Source organism: Cetorhinus maximus, chromosome 10 (assembly GCF_964194155.1).
Source record: "Cetorhinus maximus chromosome 10, sCetMax3.hap1.1, whole genome shotgun sequence".
NCBI lineage: Eukaryota > Metazoa > Chordata > Chondrichthyes > Lamniformes > Cetorhinidae > Cetorhinus > Cetorhinus maximus.
In genome coordinates, this window is record NC_135888.1 from 34,207,126 (window position 1) to 34,224,297 (window position 17,172).

The following is a 17,172-nucleotide window of genomic DNA, read 5'->3' on the forward strand; positions in this document are numbered from 1 at the left end:
CAGTGAGAGGAAATTAACCCTATAACACCTGGGACACCAATTCTCCAGGTTACAACCCATGATCATTCAGCTATACGTGGAGCATACTGTCACCAAGGTTTTACTGTTTCTAGCTGGGTAAAATGTTAACTCCACTGTGCACTCAACCCATTTGTTGTTTTTTTAAATTATTTTCCTCTTAAACATTTTCCTTTGCCATTTCCAGGGCAAGACTGGCTGTTGTAAACTCGTCTCTTTTTTTTATAGTTCAGATTTTCAACCTTTACAGTATTTGGCCTTTTGCTGTGTATAATCCTATTTATACTCATTTCTTCTTGTGCTGAATTTATTTCATTTACATTGTAGGTGGATTCAGCATAGCAAGATAAAATCTGGAACCTGTATTTCTGGCAATCAATTCACCCCAAGAAATAAATCAGGTGATAATCCTGATGACAGGCGGCCATTTACTTAAGAATTGCTTCAACAACACGCTTGTACTACTGGGTTAAGGAGATGCGAGACTCGTGTAGCCGACTTTAAGCTAAATGCAAAACAGTTGTGGCAAAAGGTCAATGGGCTGGAACATTAACCCTGTTGCTCTCTCCACAGATGCTGCCTGACCTACCGAGTAATTACAGCAGTTTGTGTTTTTATTTTATGTAAAACTGCTGGGGCTCATGAAGACCTGCTGAAAGCAAATCTTCCAGGCAAGTGGCCTTGGTGAGCTCTCACAGTTTTATATCTAGTTTCAGCTGTTAGCACAAGGCAGACACATCTGGTTCAGCGACAACAATGTAGACCTCTCACACAACATAAGGACACCTTTGAAAGTGTTTCCTTCCTCCAGAGGCATACACACTCATTTATGCTGAAGCAATACCAAGGTTGCTCCTGGGATTTGCTGAGGCAGCACTGCAACATAAATTGGGTATAGAATTCCTTCCCAGGCTATTATGAGATATCTCTGCAGATTATTGGAATTTCAAAAGATTTTTCCCGAAAATACTCTCTGCATGCCTATGAGCGCATTCTACCATGAAATGATGTAATAAAACATTTATAATTTTCTTCCCCATTATGGCATTCTCTCCTTTTGCCTTGCTTTTCTCTGTCAATGCCCTGAAGTTCAATCTTTCAGCATCAGTGAAACAAGGCAAACAGCAAGAGATAAAAATTGGCACTTGGAGCCCATCCCTTCACAGAAGTATGAAATAAATAGCTCCATATAGGATTGGCAGACATTCTACCCAGTGGATTAACCAGCATTGCAATTGTTAAATTAAATTTTCCATAGGTTAAAACTGTATTTTCATTTTCTTTACTGAATGGATCAGTATTCAGAGAATTATCATGAACATATGCGGTGTTTCTTCAGTATGGCTTTCGACCAAGTTTTCCGCTCCTCACCCAAAGGCTCAGACGGTGGCTCATGGGACACAGTGCCCAGATGAGCTTAGACAGCAAAATGGATGCATTTACAGCCTGACCAACCTCCATACATATAGGGACTGATCTTCCTTGCTCAGTGATGTCCAGGGGTTATCATTCTGTTGGGACTCATTGTAATGAAGCAGGCAAACACTGAAATTGCTCTTAGTGCACCAAAACAATCACAGAATTGTTACGGTGCAGAAAGAGGCCATTTGGCCCTTTGTGTCTGCACCGGCTCTCTGAGCATTTTAACTTGCTGCCAATCTCCTGCCTTTTCCCCGTAACCTGCACATTGTTTCTATTTAAATAATCATCCAATGCCCTCTTGAATGCCTCAATGGAACCTGTCTCCACCACACTTCCAGGCAATGCATTCCAAACCCTAATTACTCACCGTGTGAAAAAGCTTTTTCTCACCTCGCATTTGCTTCTTTTGCAAAACACTTTAAAACTATGCCCTCTGGTTCTCGATCTGTTTACAAGCAGGAACAGTTTCTCCCTATCTACTCTGTCCAGAGCCCTCATGATTTTGAAAACTTCAATCAAGTCTCCTCTCAGCCTTCTCCTCTCCAAGGAAAACAGTCCCAACTGCTCCAATCTTCCCTCATAACTGAAGTGTCTCATTCCTGGAACCATTCTCGTAAACCTCTTCTGTACTCTCTCCAATGCATTCACATCCTTCCTATAGTGTGGCACCCAGAACTGTACACAATACTCCAGCTGAGGTCTAACCAGTGTCTTATATAAGTTCATCATAACCTCCCTGCTCTTGTACTCTATGCCCCTGTTGAAGAAGCCAAGAATATTGTCTGCTTTAGAAACAGCTCTCTCTACCTGTCCTGCCGCCTTTAATGACTTATGTACATATACACCCAGGTCTCTCTGCTCCTGCACACCCTTTGGAATCCTTTATGTTATACTGTCTCTCCATGTTCTTTGTACTAAAGTGCATCACCTCACACTTCTCCGCATTGAACTTCATCTGTCACTATCTGCCCACTCCACCAATATATCAATGTCCTTTTGAAGTTCTACACTGTCCCCCAGTGGAGGACAGTGGATGGATTCCTGATATGGTGCCTAGCCGGGATGGCAGGACAGTCTGGACACCCCTGCAGTTGACCTTGCAGGGAGTTGGCAATGTGGTGCCAAGCAATGGGTGGAGAACAATGGAAAACAAGTGTAGGAGTGATCGAACAAGGTGTGGGAATACGAGCAGAGGTTTGACGCTGAAGCAAGAAAATTGTGGGTCCTCATTCAAAGGCACTCAGTGCATGATTGAGGGACTCAGCATCAGAAACTGGTGTACCCTTGAGAGCCACACCCTGCCTTTTCTTCCAGTCCTCTCTACCCCACCCCAGCCAGTGCCCCCCTCCACCTAACCCCCATCCCCTCTCACTCACCTGTGGCCTGGTCCTTCACTGATCCTGGGCCTCTTGTGGGCATATTAGCAGAAGCTACCACTGCTCCTAGTGGTGCTGATGGCAATGAGGAGCTGCTGGCCTCTAATTGGCCTGCAGCTCCTGCTGGGGGAGACAGATTTTCTGAACCCGGGTCTTTGATCCTGGAGATAGCTTCCTGAAGGCCACTTAAACGCCAAACTGGCAGAACTTCCCCAAGGCCACTTAAGTGCCAAACTGGCAGAACTTCCCCAAAGGAGGTGGCACGGGGCTCTCACCGGCTCTCCAGCCAGCAGGGGCAACCCCCATTGCCTGGGTTAATTTTCACCGTGTGTGTGTAAAGCCTTCTGACAACCAATCTTTAGATTGCTCTACTCACTACAGCAATAGACACTGCAAACACCAAAAAGGCCTAAAGAAAGATTGGCCCGGATTTTCATCATGAAGAAGAAGCTCTTCGTCGTGGCACAAAACCTAGAAATGGGCGAAAATTCTAAGTCCTGCCCTGAACCTGCATTTTCCATCTTCGTTGGGGTGGGCTGAGGTTCACATATGTGCAATTCGTGGAGGCAGCTGGCCACTTAAGTCACCAGCTGCCTCCACTGAAGTGGGATTTTGGAAGAACAGAAGTGTGGAATCCGGAATGAACAATTTGAACAGGTAAGAGGAGGTCTGAACTTGGTGGATTCTTATAGATAGCCAGGGTATCCCTTTGGTGAGGTAAGGTACCCCTTTGGATAGGATCCCGGGACACCTTTGGGAGACGCAAGGCAGCCTTTTGGATGATTAAAAGTGAACACGATTATACACTTTTTAGGCACAAACTCATTGAAATTGTCAAGCTTTAACAGCATTGTCTAGCTGTCAAGGAGCTGTCCAGCTGTAAAAGAAATATTAAGGAATTGTCCAGCTGTCAAAATTGTCAAAGCTATCCAGGAAGTGTCAAAACTGTCAAGCAGCTGTCTAATCTTACTAGTTGAGAAGGCATGGAAGGGGTAAGGGCAAAGGGTAGTGGGTGGGAGCATGGATTGGCATGAGTTGACAGAGAGGGTATGAAGGCAATAAGGTTAGGTGGGGTCATGGAATGGCATATATGTTAGCATGGGTGGGGCTAAGATGGTGTGTGTGAGGGGGGGTGGGGGGGTGGTGAGGAATGGAGAAATGTAATTTTTATTATTATATTTTATTTATTTAAGCATAGGGTTGATGCACAGAGGCAGGCCTGTGGAAGGCCAGCCCACCTCCGCACCCGCCAGCCTCTGCACTCATTCCGGGGTTGCATGTTTCAGCCTGCCCCCCCCCCCCCCGCCCCCCCCCACCGCCAGACTGAAAATCCGACCTGCTGGCGGACATGTTTAAAGCTTGGGTTCGCCGAGCCGGGAAATCTCCTGACTTTGCAAACCCGATCCCGGGACAAAAATCTGGGCCTTAGTCTGTATTCAGGAACAAAATGGGAGAAAGGATTTGGTCCCATTTTTCATCTGAATTATGTTTAACTGGTGGATACCCATTTACCGAATCAGGCAGCAGAGGACAATTCTGTGAATCACAACTGTTTGAGTGTTAAACTGTAGCTCAGTACAGTTTCCACTCTTCCCTTCTGGATCCTTCCTCTGTCCAGGGGCAAAAACTTCGCTACTGGGTAAAAACCCAGTTCTTAAGTACAAGCTTCAATGAGCACCACCTGCTCTCAATTCATCCTGAAGCTTGGCCTCGGTTTGCTTTTAAAGGGACCTGCATTTCTAACATTTTCAAAATACACTCACCTGTCATTTGCTATTTGGAAACAGGCCAGAGAAAAGATTGGCTCTTTACAATGTGCACCAGAGTCACTGTTGTGATTAAATTGTGTCAAATTTTGTTTGATAATGTTCCTGTGAAGCATCTTGGGATGTTTCATTCTATTAAAGGCACTATCTGAATGCAATATTTTTTAAAATTTGATTAATGGGATGTCAGCCTTGCTGACATAAATAAGAAGATGAAATAAAAAGGCATATGGGATACTTGCCTTTATTAGCCAAGGCATAGAATATAAGAGCTGGGAGGTTATGCTGGAACTGTATAAAACGCTGGTTAGGTCACAGCTAGAGTATTGCATGCAGTTCTGGAATCCACATTATTGGAAGGACGTGATTGCACTAGAGAGTGTGCAGAGGAGATTTACCAGGATGTTGCCTGGGCTGGAGAGTTTTAGTTATGAGGAGAGATTAAATAGACTGGAGTTATTTTCCCTGGAGCAGAGGAGATTGAGGGGGGACACGATTGAGGTGTATAAAATTATGAGGGGCATAGATAGGGTAGACAGGAAGGAACTTTTCCCCTTGGTGGAGAGATCAATAACCAGGGGGCATAGATTTAAGGTAAGGGGCAGGATGTTTAGAGGGGATGTGAGGAAGAATTTTTTCACCCAGAGGGTGGTGGGAATTTGGAACTCACTGCCTGAAAGGATGGTAGAGGCAGAAACCCTCATAACATTTAAGAAGTATTTGGATGTGCACTTGCAATGCCATGGCATACAAGGCTATGGACCTAGTGCTGGAAAATGGGATTAGAATAGTTAGGTACTTGTTTGACCGGCACAGACTCAATGAGCTGAAGGGCCTTTTTCTGTGCTGTAGGCCTCTATGACTCTAGGACAAGGGGTCATGCCACTGAGAAAGTAGCGGTGAGTCGCCTTCTTGAACTGCTGCAGTCCGTGTGGTGTAGATATGCCCAAGGTCCTGCTAGGAAGCGATTTCCAGGTTTTGAGCCAGCAACAATGATAGAACGGTGTTATATTTCCAAATCAGGATGGCGTGAGACTTGGAAGGAAACTTGCAAGTAGCGACATTCCCAAGAGCCTGCTGCCCTTGTTCTTCAAGGTGGTTGTTCCTGCTTGGAGTAGGAAGTCCTGCTGATTGTCTCTTCCCCAGCCCAGTGGTGCCAAAGCCAATAGCAGCAATCCACTGCGCATTTATAATGTATGCATGTGTCGTTTACAGAATTTCTCAGCACGCATTAGTAGAGTAGATTGTTCTCTAGATTTTCCAAGTGCAAGCTTTATCTCTTCACTGTGTGACAGCATTTCTATATATTTCCCTAGTTGAAAATCACTTTAATGCGAGCAGTGTGTTTTAAACACCCATTAAATTTAAGTAACCTTTCACATTACAATCTTTACATGACAGACTGCATAAATGAGGGAATGACCAAGTGAGAGAGGTTGTCAGAGAGTATGAAGGAGAGAGAGAGAGAGAGAGAGAGAGGCAAGACTAACAATGAGAAAAATACACTTACATATACCACTTTTAAATATTTTTAAAAACACCTCAAGGTCATTTTGGAGAATTTCGAGAATAGATACTGACCTGTGAATAGAGATATTAAGAGGGCTGATGAAGAGTTTGCTTGGAAAGGTGGGTTTTAGGTGTTAGTAATGGGGGAAGAGACTGAGGGATTGGGGAGAGAATTCCAGTGATCACAGGTATACCGTTAACCCCTCGCCCATCTCGACAGGTAGGTTGAGGGCGATGGCTGGTAGTTTAAGAGTTAAATACAGGAAATGCATTCCCAACACATCACACATGCACCAGCTGACTTAAAAAAAAAATAGCTGTAGATATCAAGAAATCCATGGTGAGTTAGGACATTCAACTATTGGGCCCTCACAGTGGAATTGTGAATTAAAATTTACTGTTGCTGCGCAGGTTACACAGAGATGGAAAGCTCAGCAGTAAATGGGATGTAGGAGCTGCCAGCTCCACAAGGCAAGAACCGCCTTCAGAATTCCTACAGGCCTGTAGGAGCAGGGGGGCTCCCTGCAGCCTCTTAAAAGGAAGCCTTCGGCCTCCTCCTGTCGATTGTAGGTCTCAGTCCTCACTCCCAATCACGTGCAGGCTTCCCAATTGCGGGTGGCTGTCTCCAAGGGTGCTCTCTCCCACCCACTGACCAAGCAGCCCATTTTGCTAGCAGCTGATGGAAAACGCTAACAAATGTTAATGAGGTCCATTAGATGCAGCAGAACTTTCACGTCCTGAGTCTTGCCAGGTTCTTCAACTGGTTTTAGTCTCACCTGCACTCTCTACACAACCATTGGGGCCTAAGGTTCAAAACAGCTCTGCCAGGAATAGCATGCTGAAGGAAGTGTGGAATGTACATGATGCCAGAGCTTGAGGAATAGTTTGAAGGTTTAGTGAATTGAAACAACTTCAGAAAATGGGGCACTTATAGTTGTTTATGGAGGAACACAGCACAGGTCAAATCATGCAATTCTGAATTATGCATTACTGTCTTTCTTTATCATACTAAAAAGCTTAGTTCTGAGAATTGTAATTGTTCAGGGACGAAGTTAATTATAAAACTTTTCAGTTAAGCAGAACAAGCTAATTATGTCACCAGCGTCTGTTTATATTTTGGGGAAACTAATTATTTCATCTGTGCAACCAACTATAAACATATGAATTAATTACTGCTGTGGTAATTATAGAACAAGTAGACAATTGACAACTAGAGTGTGAAAGTACTCTTTCTATTTAAAAATGGTGCCTGACTCAGAGCCAGTCTGAGAGCCCCAAACCAGTGCAGGGGTACGCAATGGCATGAAAAGAACTTGGAGTGGATCAGCCCAGATTTTCTGGGATCCATCTTTCCCTCAAGGCTATAAGACCCTGGCAAGGCAAGGCTCAATAATGCCAGATACCAGTTTCCATTCATTGCAAGGGACCTCAAAACCCCTTCTTTAAATGCTCCTGGGCCCCAGAGCCTCCCTTAAATGCTGCTGGTCCCTCAGTGTTGTCTGACCTTGACTGTTCCAACCTCTTGCCTCAGAATATGGGAGACTGAAGCCCCACATATATGAGCATCCATGTATTACCTGACTATGGGAATCCTTCCAAGAACTCAAGACATGGGAATCTCCTTTCAATCCTTCTAGATCTCCTAAAACCTCAACTTTGTCCTCTGAAGGTCAAAACTGTGTCAAGATCTGAGTTATGTAATCTGAGCCCAACATTACAATATTGACAAAATCTTCACCAGCCTTGGCTTCAGCTGTGGTGTCATCCATAGTTAAACACTTACCCTGACGGCATGGGTACAAAAATAAATAAGGTATCATCTTTAGAATGAAAAGGGAATAGATTGGGTAACATATACTCATCTATTATTGAAATCGAAACACTTCAAGTCCACTTCCTCAATTATTTGCTGTTTCAGCAAATTTCTCCAGATAATTGAATCAAATCAGCAGCTCCTGCCTTTGTTTAAAGTTGCCAACCCACCAGGATTGTTCTGGAATCTTCAGGAATTAAAAAACTTATCTCCAGGGCATTGTTGTAAGGAAGCCAAGAGAAAAATCAAAGCATTAAAAAATTGTGTTCAAAAACCAATCCTTTGAACATTGTTCTTTAGTTATTACATTGGACATGGGGTGTGTGTGTGTGTGGGGGGGGTGTGTGTGTGTGTGTGTGTGTGTGTGTGGAATGCTTTTTAACATACAGATGTTAATTAACCAATTGGATAATCACTTTCCATTGGGCATGGGAAAGCACTGCACCATGACGATGAATATATTGAGTGGTCAGGTCACATATGAAACCTCCAGATATAACCAGAGTTGATGATGCTGTCTCTGAGATACCCGACCTCCAAAACATACATCTCCTCTCCACTAGGTATTGAACCTTTCACAGGGGGTGTTGTTGCATGTACAGCAATCACCTGCTTATATCTCAAACTGGAGGTCATTACTCACATTTGAACTTTAACACTAAGTATTGAGATGTTGTGTGGCCATGGTTTGGGGGGGGCGGGGGGGGGGGGGGGGCGATCACAAATGAGCACAGAATCATATAGCAGAGGAGAAGGCTATTTGGCCTATTATGTCGGGGAGGGGGGGGGGGGAAGGTGGTGTAGAGGTCATGTCACAGGACTAGTAATTTGAAGGCCCGGGCTAATAAGACATTAATAAAAGCAAAATACCGAGGGGGCTGGAAATCCAAAACAAAAACAGAAAATGCTGGAAAAACTCAGCAGGTCTGACATCTTTGGAGAGGGAAAAACAGTTAATGTCTCGAGTTCGTTATGACCCTTCTTCTTCTTCAGACAGCATTTATTGGTCCAGATCTGCGATCTCTGTTCCAGATCATAACAAATCTCTGCATTAAAAAGATCCCATTTCACTCTTTGAATTTTTGCCAATTGTTTTAATTCTGCGTCCTCTGGTCATCGTCAGTCGTGGAAATGGTTTCTCTGTATCCACTCTATTCTCGAAACCCTTTATAACTTTGAACACTTCTGTTAACTCTCCGTTTAATCTTCTCTGCTTTAAGGAAAACAATCCCACCTTCTTTAACCTTTCCAAGTAACTGAAACCCCATATACCTGCTACTGGTTGAGCATGAGTTTGAACTCATCTTGATGTTCATGTTAGCACATTTCCACCCATTTCAGTACCACCCAACAGATTTTAAAGGTGTCACACATCCAAGAAGAGAGGTCAAATCTCAGGTGTATTTGGGACACAGAAATTAAACAAACAGAAGCGGTTTTGAAACCTCCTTGATACCCATGATGTTTATTTTTAAACTGTACAGGTGTTAAAACCTCTTGTATATGGGAAATCTGATCACCAATGCTGCACCTTCCTGACTTAGCGGAGAAACCTGAAGAGAAAATCTTACATGCAGCGCTACATTTTAGCTGAAAAAAAAACATCTCCCAAGAGCAGCATCATTCAGGAGTCATGTTGGACAGCTACTTGGCCTTGAACAGCCATTTGGCTGTTGTTGCAGACAGAAGGCTCAATCATAGATGTGCGTGGAAGCTTCTAATGAATATTGATTTGTCTTTTCCCAAGTCTAAAATGCATCATGTTTGAAAGGAAGGAGAGTGAAGACAACTGCTGGTCTAATGCCCTTTTGCCAAAAACTGTTCAAAGTAATCATCGCCCTTCCCTTTGTTTCTTAATATTTTAAAGCCTTGCAGAGTTACATTTCTGCTCCTTTGCCAACACTGTCAAGTTGCAGTTGCATGGTCTGCCAAAACTGAAGCTGTCATTTGTATCAGCCTCGGTCTGACCCTGTTCCACAGGCAGTCCAAGAGAGAAGCAACAAAACTAATAGTTTCACTGATGTGTCTGGCACATTCCAAGCTGTTTGGAAAGAGTGGGAACTGATCAATGAAAGAGTGTCAACCTAATAGTTTTCTTTCAAATAAATAATAATGGGTGGAATCATCCTAGATCTGCACTAAGTGCGGTAGCAGGCAAGGAAATATGACGTTTTACCTGCCAGCAGCAATAGCGGCTTCTCATGCCATATCATCCCAAACCCACCACACTAATTATGCATTCCCAGGATACATGCCACCACCTCGCCACTTCATCGTGCCATGCGCTACATTTAAAGTATAACCGCGCTAAGTGCTTCCAGCCCAGGACTGCAGCAAAGAAGACACGGCCCCGAAAGGCAAGACGACTGCAGCCCTCAAGTACCTTCTGAACATCATGGAGACCCGCTGTGATGCCCTGTACCCCTGCTCTGGCCACAGGAGAGGCAGCTACATTACCACTCTGGCTTGGCAAGTGGTGGCAGTTGTGATCAGAGCCAATGCTGCACAGAAGAGGTTGGCCATCCAGTGCAGAAAGAGGATGAATGATCTCATCTGTGCTACCAGGGTATGGCAACCATCTCATCACTTTAAACTTACATACTCAAACCCATAACACATTCACTGGCATCTCACTCACTGCCAGCTCAAGGGACATCACCACATACCCCCACATATCCATTTGGCCTCATCTCCTTTGGAGACTGCCTCAACTCTCCTCACCATCTTGAGGCCACTTGCACAGACCCTGGAATACCCTCCTTCCCCAGTACAGCCCTCTTCCTGCACCCTCTTCCCCTGCCTGAGGCCACTTCTCCCCCTTCCCCAAGCAAATCCTAGCCCTGCAGCCATTGAAAAGCCACCCACATATGGCTGATCTGGTAGGTAGAGACCTGCCTGTGAGCCCCCCTAAAAGTGATGTGATGCTGTCTGTGAAGCCTGGCGCTGATGACTACAAGTGCTGACCGAAGCAAGGTAGGCAAACAAACCTTGAAATCTCGAGTGAAACGCAGCCCAAGTGCACACTTTATATGTACTGTTGTGAAACACCTCGGCAGGGTGGATGATCCAGCAGGGCAGGGCAGGTGGGGGGGGGTTGAGTCCAGTGGGATGGCCTTATAATGATATGCGGATGTATTACAAAGAAGTTCCCGACATCCAATGGTGAGAAACACGGCCCATCAATGGGCTGAGTGGATGACCGCAAACTGGTTTCACAATGTCATGAAACCGATTTTTGGTCTTCTCGCCAGATTGTCCGCTCATGCCACCAAACACGCCCGATGCCAGCGGGCACAGAAAATCCCAGCCAATTTTTCAAAAAGCATACCCTCCAGAGGAACAAGAATACCTTTCATACTTCACTTAACCTTCCTTTGGGATTAACCATGCCAACATCTTTGATGCTCACTCTGGATGCTGCTCTTAGTTCACTGGTACATGTGCTACTGCAGATTTCAGGAAGTTTGAACTGAATGCAGAAACAGGACAAGAGGTTGCTATCCAGTCAGATGTTGAAGGCTTTGCTGCATGAGTTAATCCAGGGGCATGAACATCTGAAGCACCTAGGCATAAATTTTCAGCTTATTGTTTCTTAATATATTTATTTCACTGCCCTAATGTTCTCCCTGGCCCTTTGGTAGGGGACACTTCAATAGGTGTCCAGCAACTCCCAGCTTGCCTGGTCAAGAGGGCATTTTTCACATTTGATCCTTGGTCAAGTGTTGGCATGTTAATTGATCATGGAAGCATTCTCAACTGAACCAGATCCACACTGGTGAACTTTCAGCAGGGATCACCTGGCAACGGTGAGAAGAGTGAACCTTGACTGATTTTTTCTGTTCGTAATTGAGGATTTACCTGGGCCAATAGGCGTATCCCCACAGCCACTTTAGCTGAGATCAAGTAACGACATATCTCGGAATCAAAGTGAGATACCTCAAATTTTGGTAAACCCCAGTGTACTTACTAACGGAGCTAACAAGCAATATTTCCATTGATACAACACTCTCTCAATGTAACAAAGAAATTTTAACATTTCAAAATTATGTTTGAAACAGCACTGTACAAAATACTCTCCACTGATGATAGAACCCTCTAAGGCATAGATTTTCTTAATTTTTAAATTGAGCTGCAATTTCTGGTGAATCATTAAATCCATTTTCTTAATAAACATATCTATCCCGGCATCTGCTCGAATCCACAACCAGCCTCATCTATCCCCATTAATAACACTAGAGGGCGGCCAGAGCAGCCTAAAGTGTAGTCACGTTAATTGCCATTAAGAAACAAAACAACATCAACAATCATCGCATGCTGGCCGCTTTGAATTTAAAAAAGCCTTTCAACTCCACTTTATCCTCCTCCTAATTGGCCTATGCCTTACCCTTACAATTCTTCTGGCTCCTGAAAGTTTTCATTGAAGAAGTCTTCACCATCAGAATCACTTAAGAAATCACAGTCCTTGAGAACTGCAACCAGAGCATCTTTGTTTTGTTTGTCTGAAAGGAAAACACTGAACACCGATTGCTGACAGCCACTCCTTGGTCCAAAGGAGTTGATGAGCCCGTCAATGAACGAGTTGCATTTTCTGCATGCATTGGTTAACTCATCAGCACAAGAGTGAGTCAGCACCAACCGGGAATGCTAATGCGCCTTTCCCAATATATCAGGAAACGTGGAGTCGGGGGAGGCGGTGGTTTGGAGGAATCTTAAAGGACCATCGTCATCCTAGAAAATATCTTTTTTTTTGCCGAGAGGGAAGGCACAAATGCAATTTTTGTCTTAATGCTATCATGTGCAAGCAACACGGGGGAGAATTTCTTGTGACACAATCATAAACTGGTTTGCACATTTACAATTTTATTAAACGCAATGAGTAAGACAGAAATGGTAGATTTGTGCTAGGTAAAAGCATCCCAAGTGTGTGGATAAATTGGATTGAAGTACTTGATCAGCCAGGATCTAACTGAATGGCAGAACAGCCCCAAGAGGCTGAATGAACTCCTCCTGTTCCTATATTCTGCAGCAGCTCACCCTCTCTGAGCCATTTCCACAGTATTTACTTAACTGTATCTACAGTTTTCAAACACTTTTTTAAAAATAATGCATTTCTTGTAAAGCTTAACCTTTATCAATGTATTTTTTTTAAAAACTTGGATTTTTTTAAGGGTCTCTGATGTACTCTAACCTACAATGGCTATCCAAGCCCATCGCCTTGCTATGGATAGAGTTTAACAAGAAATTTCGCCCATACTGGCTGGGAGCAATTGGTTTGCAACTCATGCAGTTGAAATGACAGAATTATTAAATTACCCCCGATTAATGGCTGTATCTTGATTGATGTTCTTTCAGATTGCTCTCATTATCGCACTAACACACTCTTTCGAAGCCATTTACTCAGATGATGTCATCAGCAGCCTTTATCTAAGAAGAGTTGAACATGATAGGGGACAATGTTGTCCTCGTAAGGTGTGTGCTGTTTCGGAACAGAAAGGGGGCTCAGTGTAATTGATTATGTTCATGACCAAATCTGGTTTGTTCTATTGGTTTAATAAAAGCTAGAACAATTTAACATTTTCTGTGCTTCAGTATAATCTTCTCTCAATTATATTCATTCCAACCAGAAGTCTGCTTGTTGACTGAAAGGTTCTTGATGCAGGAGCTTTGTTCGTTTATTGAGTAACTTTTTTTTTACTTGGTCAAGTTAAAAGATGTTTCTGCTGAGCGTGTGACCAGGTACCAGTGTTAGCATCAAGTACTCAATTGCATAGAATGAGAGGTGATCTCATTGAAACTCACAAAATTCTTAAAGGGCTAGACAGGGTATTTGCAGAAAGAGTATTTTGCATGGTTGTGGGGTCTAGAACCAGGGGACACTGTCTCAGAATAAGAGACAAGCCATTTTGGACTGAGATGAGGAGGAATTCCTTCACTCAGAGAGCCATGAATCTTTGGCAATCTCTACCCAAGAGGGCGATGGAAGCTCAGTCATTGAATATGTTTAAGACAGAGATCGATAGATTTGTTAAAACTAATGACATGAAGGGATATGGGGATAGTGTGGGAAAATGGCATTGAGGTAGATGATCAGCCACAATCCTGTTGAATGGTGGGGCAGGCTCGATAAGCTGAATGGCCTACTCCTGTTCCTATGTTCAACAAGCCAACTACCCAAAAATGTAAGACTGCAGGAACAGGAGTAAACCATTCAGCCCCTCAAACACATTCCACCATTCGGTTAAGTCATGCCATATCCGGAACATAGCTCCATTTCCCTGCCTTGTTTCACTTTCCCTTAACACCCTTGCCTAATAAAAATTTATCAATTTCAGTTTTGAAATTTTCACTTGACCTAGTCAATTTTCAATCAATATAAAAATTCCACACAATTACACGCAAATGACACAATTAATTATCAAAAGCCTTCCCAAGTTAGACTAGCAAATTGTATGCAGTATTTATTTAGTTTATGCAGATTCAGCATAAAATACCAACCACCTTAGAGCATTGCCATCACCAGCGTGGCGAGTGCTCAGGCCATCAGAAAGTTTAGCCAATGGGCATGAGTCAACAATGTGGGACAAGATTTATTTACAATCATCACAAAGGTCCAATAGATGGAGATTTGAGGCGCTCTACCACTGTTCAGTTTGAAAGCATTTTGGAAATGCTCAATTACGACACGGCCAATTAAAACATGATTCATGGTCTGTAGGGTCAGAGTTGATTTGATGATGTATAGTAGAACCTGCTGTCAGCACCAGTGAGTTGAGAAGGAAAAGTCCAGTGAGAGAGAGGTTTACGTCCATATGCAATAGGAATTGCATTGAGACTGCCAAAACAGATTTTATATAACATCTTTTAGTGACAAAGAGAAGCATAGAAAACAGGAGCAGGAGAAGGTCATTCAGCCTCTCGAGCCTGCTCCACCATTCAATATGATCATGGCTGATCCTCTGTCTCAATGCCGTACCCCGGCTCTCTCCTCATACCCCTTGACGTCTTTAGAGTCCAGAAATCTATCTATTTCCTTCTTAAACATATTCAGTGACTTGGCCTCCACAGCCTTCTGTGGAAGATTCCATAGGTTCACCACCCTCTGAGTGAAGAAATTTCTCCTCATCACAGTCCTAAATGACCTACCCTGTATCTTGAGACTGTGACCCTTTGTTCTCGGCCCCCATGCCAGAGAAAACATCATCCTTGCATCCAGTCTGTCCAACCCTGTCAGAATTTTTTATGTTTCAATGAGATCTCCTCTCATTCTTCTAAACTCCAGTGAATACAGGCCTAGTCAGCCCAATCTCTCCTCATGCAACAATCCTGCCACTTCAGGAATCAGCCTGGTGAATCTTTGCTGCGCTCCCTGTAGGGTAAGTATATCCTTTCTTAGGCAAGGAGACCAAAACTGCATACAATACTCTAGCTGTGGTCTCACCAAGCCCCTGTAAACTGCAGTAAGACATCCTTGCTCTTGTGCTCACGTCCTTTCGCAATGATGGCCAACATACCATTTGCCTTCTTAACTGCTTGCTGCAACTGCATGCTTGCTTTCAGTGACTGGTGTACAAGGACACCCAGGTCCCTTTGTACATCAACATTTCCCAATCTATCAACATTTAAATAATACCCTGCCATTCTGTTTTTTCTACTGAAGTTAATAACTTCACAATTATCTGCTTTATATTGCATCTGCCATGTATTTGCCCACTCACTCAACCTTTCTAAATTGACTTGAAGCCTCTTAATACCCTCCTCATCACTCACATTCCTACCAAGTTTCGTGTCATCAGCAAACTTGGAAATATTACATTTGGTTCCCTCATCCAAATCAATGATATACATTGCGAATAGCTGGGGCCCAAGCACTGATCTCTCCGGTACCCCACTAGTAGGACTTTATCAAAAACTTTCTGAAAGTCCAAATACAAACATATGAACAAGGTGCAGGAGTAGGCCATTCAGCCCCTCAAGCCTTCTCCAAAGTTTAATAAGATCATGGCTGATCTGATAGTAATCTGAAATCTGCATCCCACCTATCCCTGATAACCCATCACCCCCTTGCTTACCAAGAATCTATCCGTCTCTGCCTTAAAAATATTCAAAGACTCTGCTTCCACCACCTTTGCAGGAAGAGAGTTCCAAATACTCATGATCCTCTGAGTGGAAAAAATTCACCTCATCTCTGTTTTAAATGGGCGACCCTTTATTTTTGAACAGTGGCCCCTAGTCTAGATTTTTTCACAAGTGGAAACATCCTCTCCACATCCACTGTGTCAAGACCCCTCAGGATCTTAAAGGTTTCAATCAAGTCACCTCTTATTCTTCTAAACTCCAGCAGATACAAGCCTAGTCTGTCTAACCTTTCCTCGTAAGACAACCCGCTCATTCCAGGTAATAGTCTGGAAAACCTTTTCTGAACCACTTCCAATGCATTTACATCCTTCCTTAAATAAGGTGACCAATACTGTACACAGTACTCCAGATGTGGTCTCACTAGTGCTCTATACAATTGAAGCATAATCTCCCTACTTTTGTAATCAATTCCCCTCACAATAAATGATAACATTCTATTAGCTTTCCTAATTACTTGCTGTACTTGCATACTAGCCTTTTGCGATTCATGCACTAGGACACCAAGATCCCTCTGCACCTCAGAGCTCTGCAATCCCTCACCATTTAAATAATATGCTTCTCTTTTATTCTTCTTGCCAAAATGGCTAGTTTCACATTTTCCCACATTATACTCCATTTGCCAGATCTTTGCCCTCTCACTTAACCTATCTCCATCTTTTTGTAGCCTCCTTATGTCCTCTTCACAACTTACTTTCCTACCTATCTTTGTGTCATCAACAAATTCGGCAACCATCCCTTCATCCAAATCATCTATATAAATTGTAAACAGTTGAGGTCCCAGCACTGATCCCCATGGCACACCACTCGTTACATCTTGCCAACCTGAAAAAGACCCATTTATGCCTACTCTCTGCTTCCTGTTAGCCAGCCAATCTTCTCTCCATGCCAATATGTTACCCCCTACACCATGAGCTTTTATTTTCAGCAATAACCTTTGATGTGGCACTTTATCAAAGAAGTTGTTCAACCAACTATATGTTGGGCTTGATTGGACCATTGCACCATAAAACGGCACAATGCTAGCCCATTGCAGTCAATTCTCTGAGTCAGAGGAATGGAACAGTTTTCAGTTTTCTTCAAAAATATATCATTTTAAATGCCAGAAGTGATGTAATTTTAAATAATTGGCATT

The 17,172-nt window shown here is 43.4% G+C and overlaps 1 protein-coding gene across 6 annotated transcripts in view; it reads right to left on the reverse strand.

Moving 5' to 3' along the window:
- Positions 1–17,172, reverse strand: part of astn2 (astrotactin 2) — a 1,702,785-nt gene that overhangs the window by 982,205 nt on the left and 703,408 nt on the right. The window contains exon 1 of one of the 6 annotated variants that reach the window (XM_078550335.1): positions 12,289–13,841. The exons of the other annotated variants lie outside the window; for them this stretch is intronic. Within the exon in view, the coding sequence (XP_078406461.1) occupies positions 12,289–12,340 (52 nt within the window). The 5' untranslated portion in view covers positions 12,341–13,841. Of the gene's footprint in view, positions 1–12,288; positions 13,842–17,172 lie in introns of those variants that run through there. 6 annotated transcript variants of the gene reach the window in all.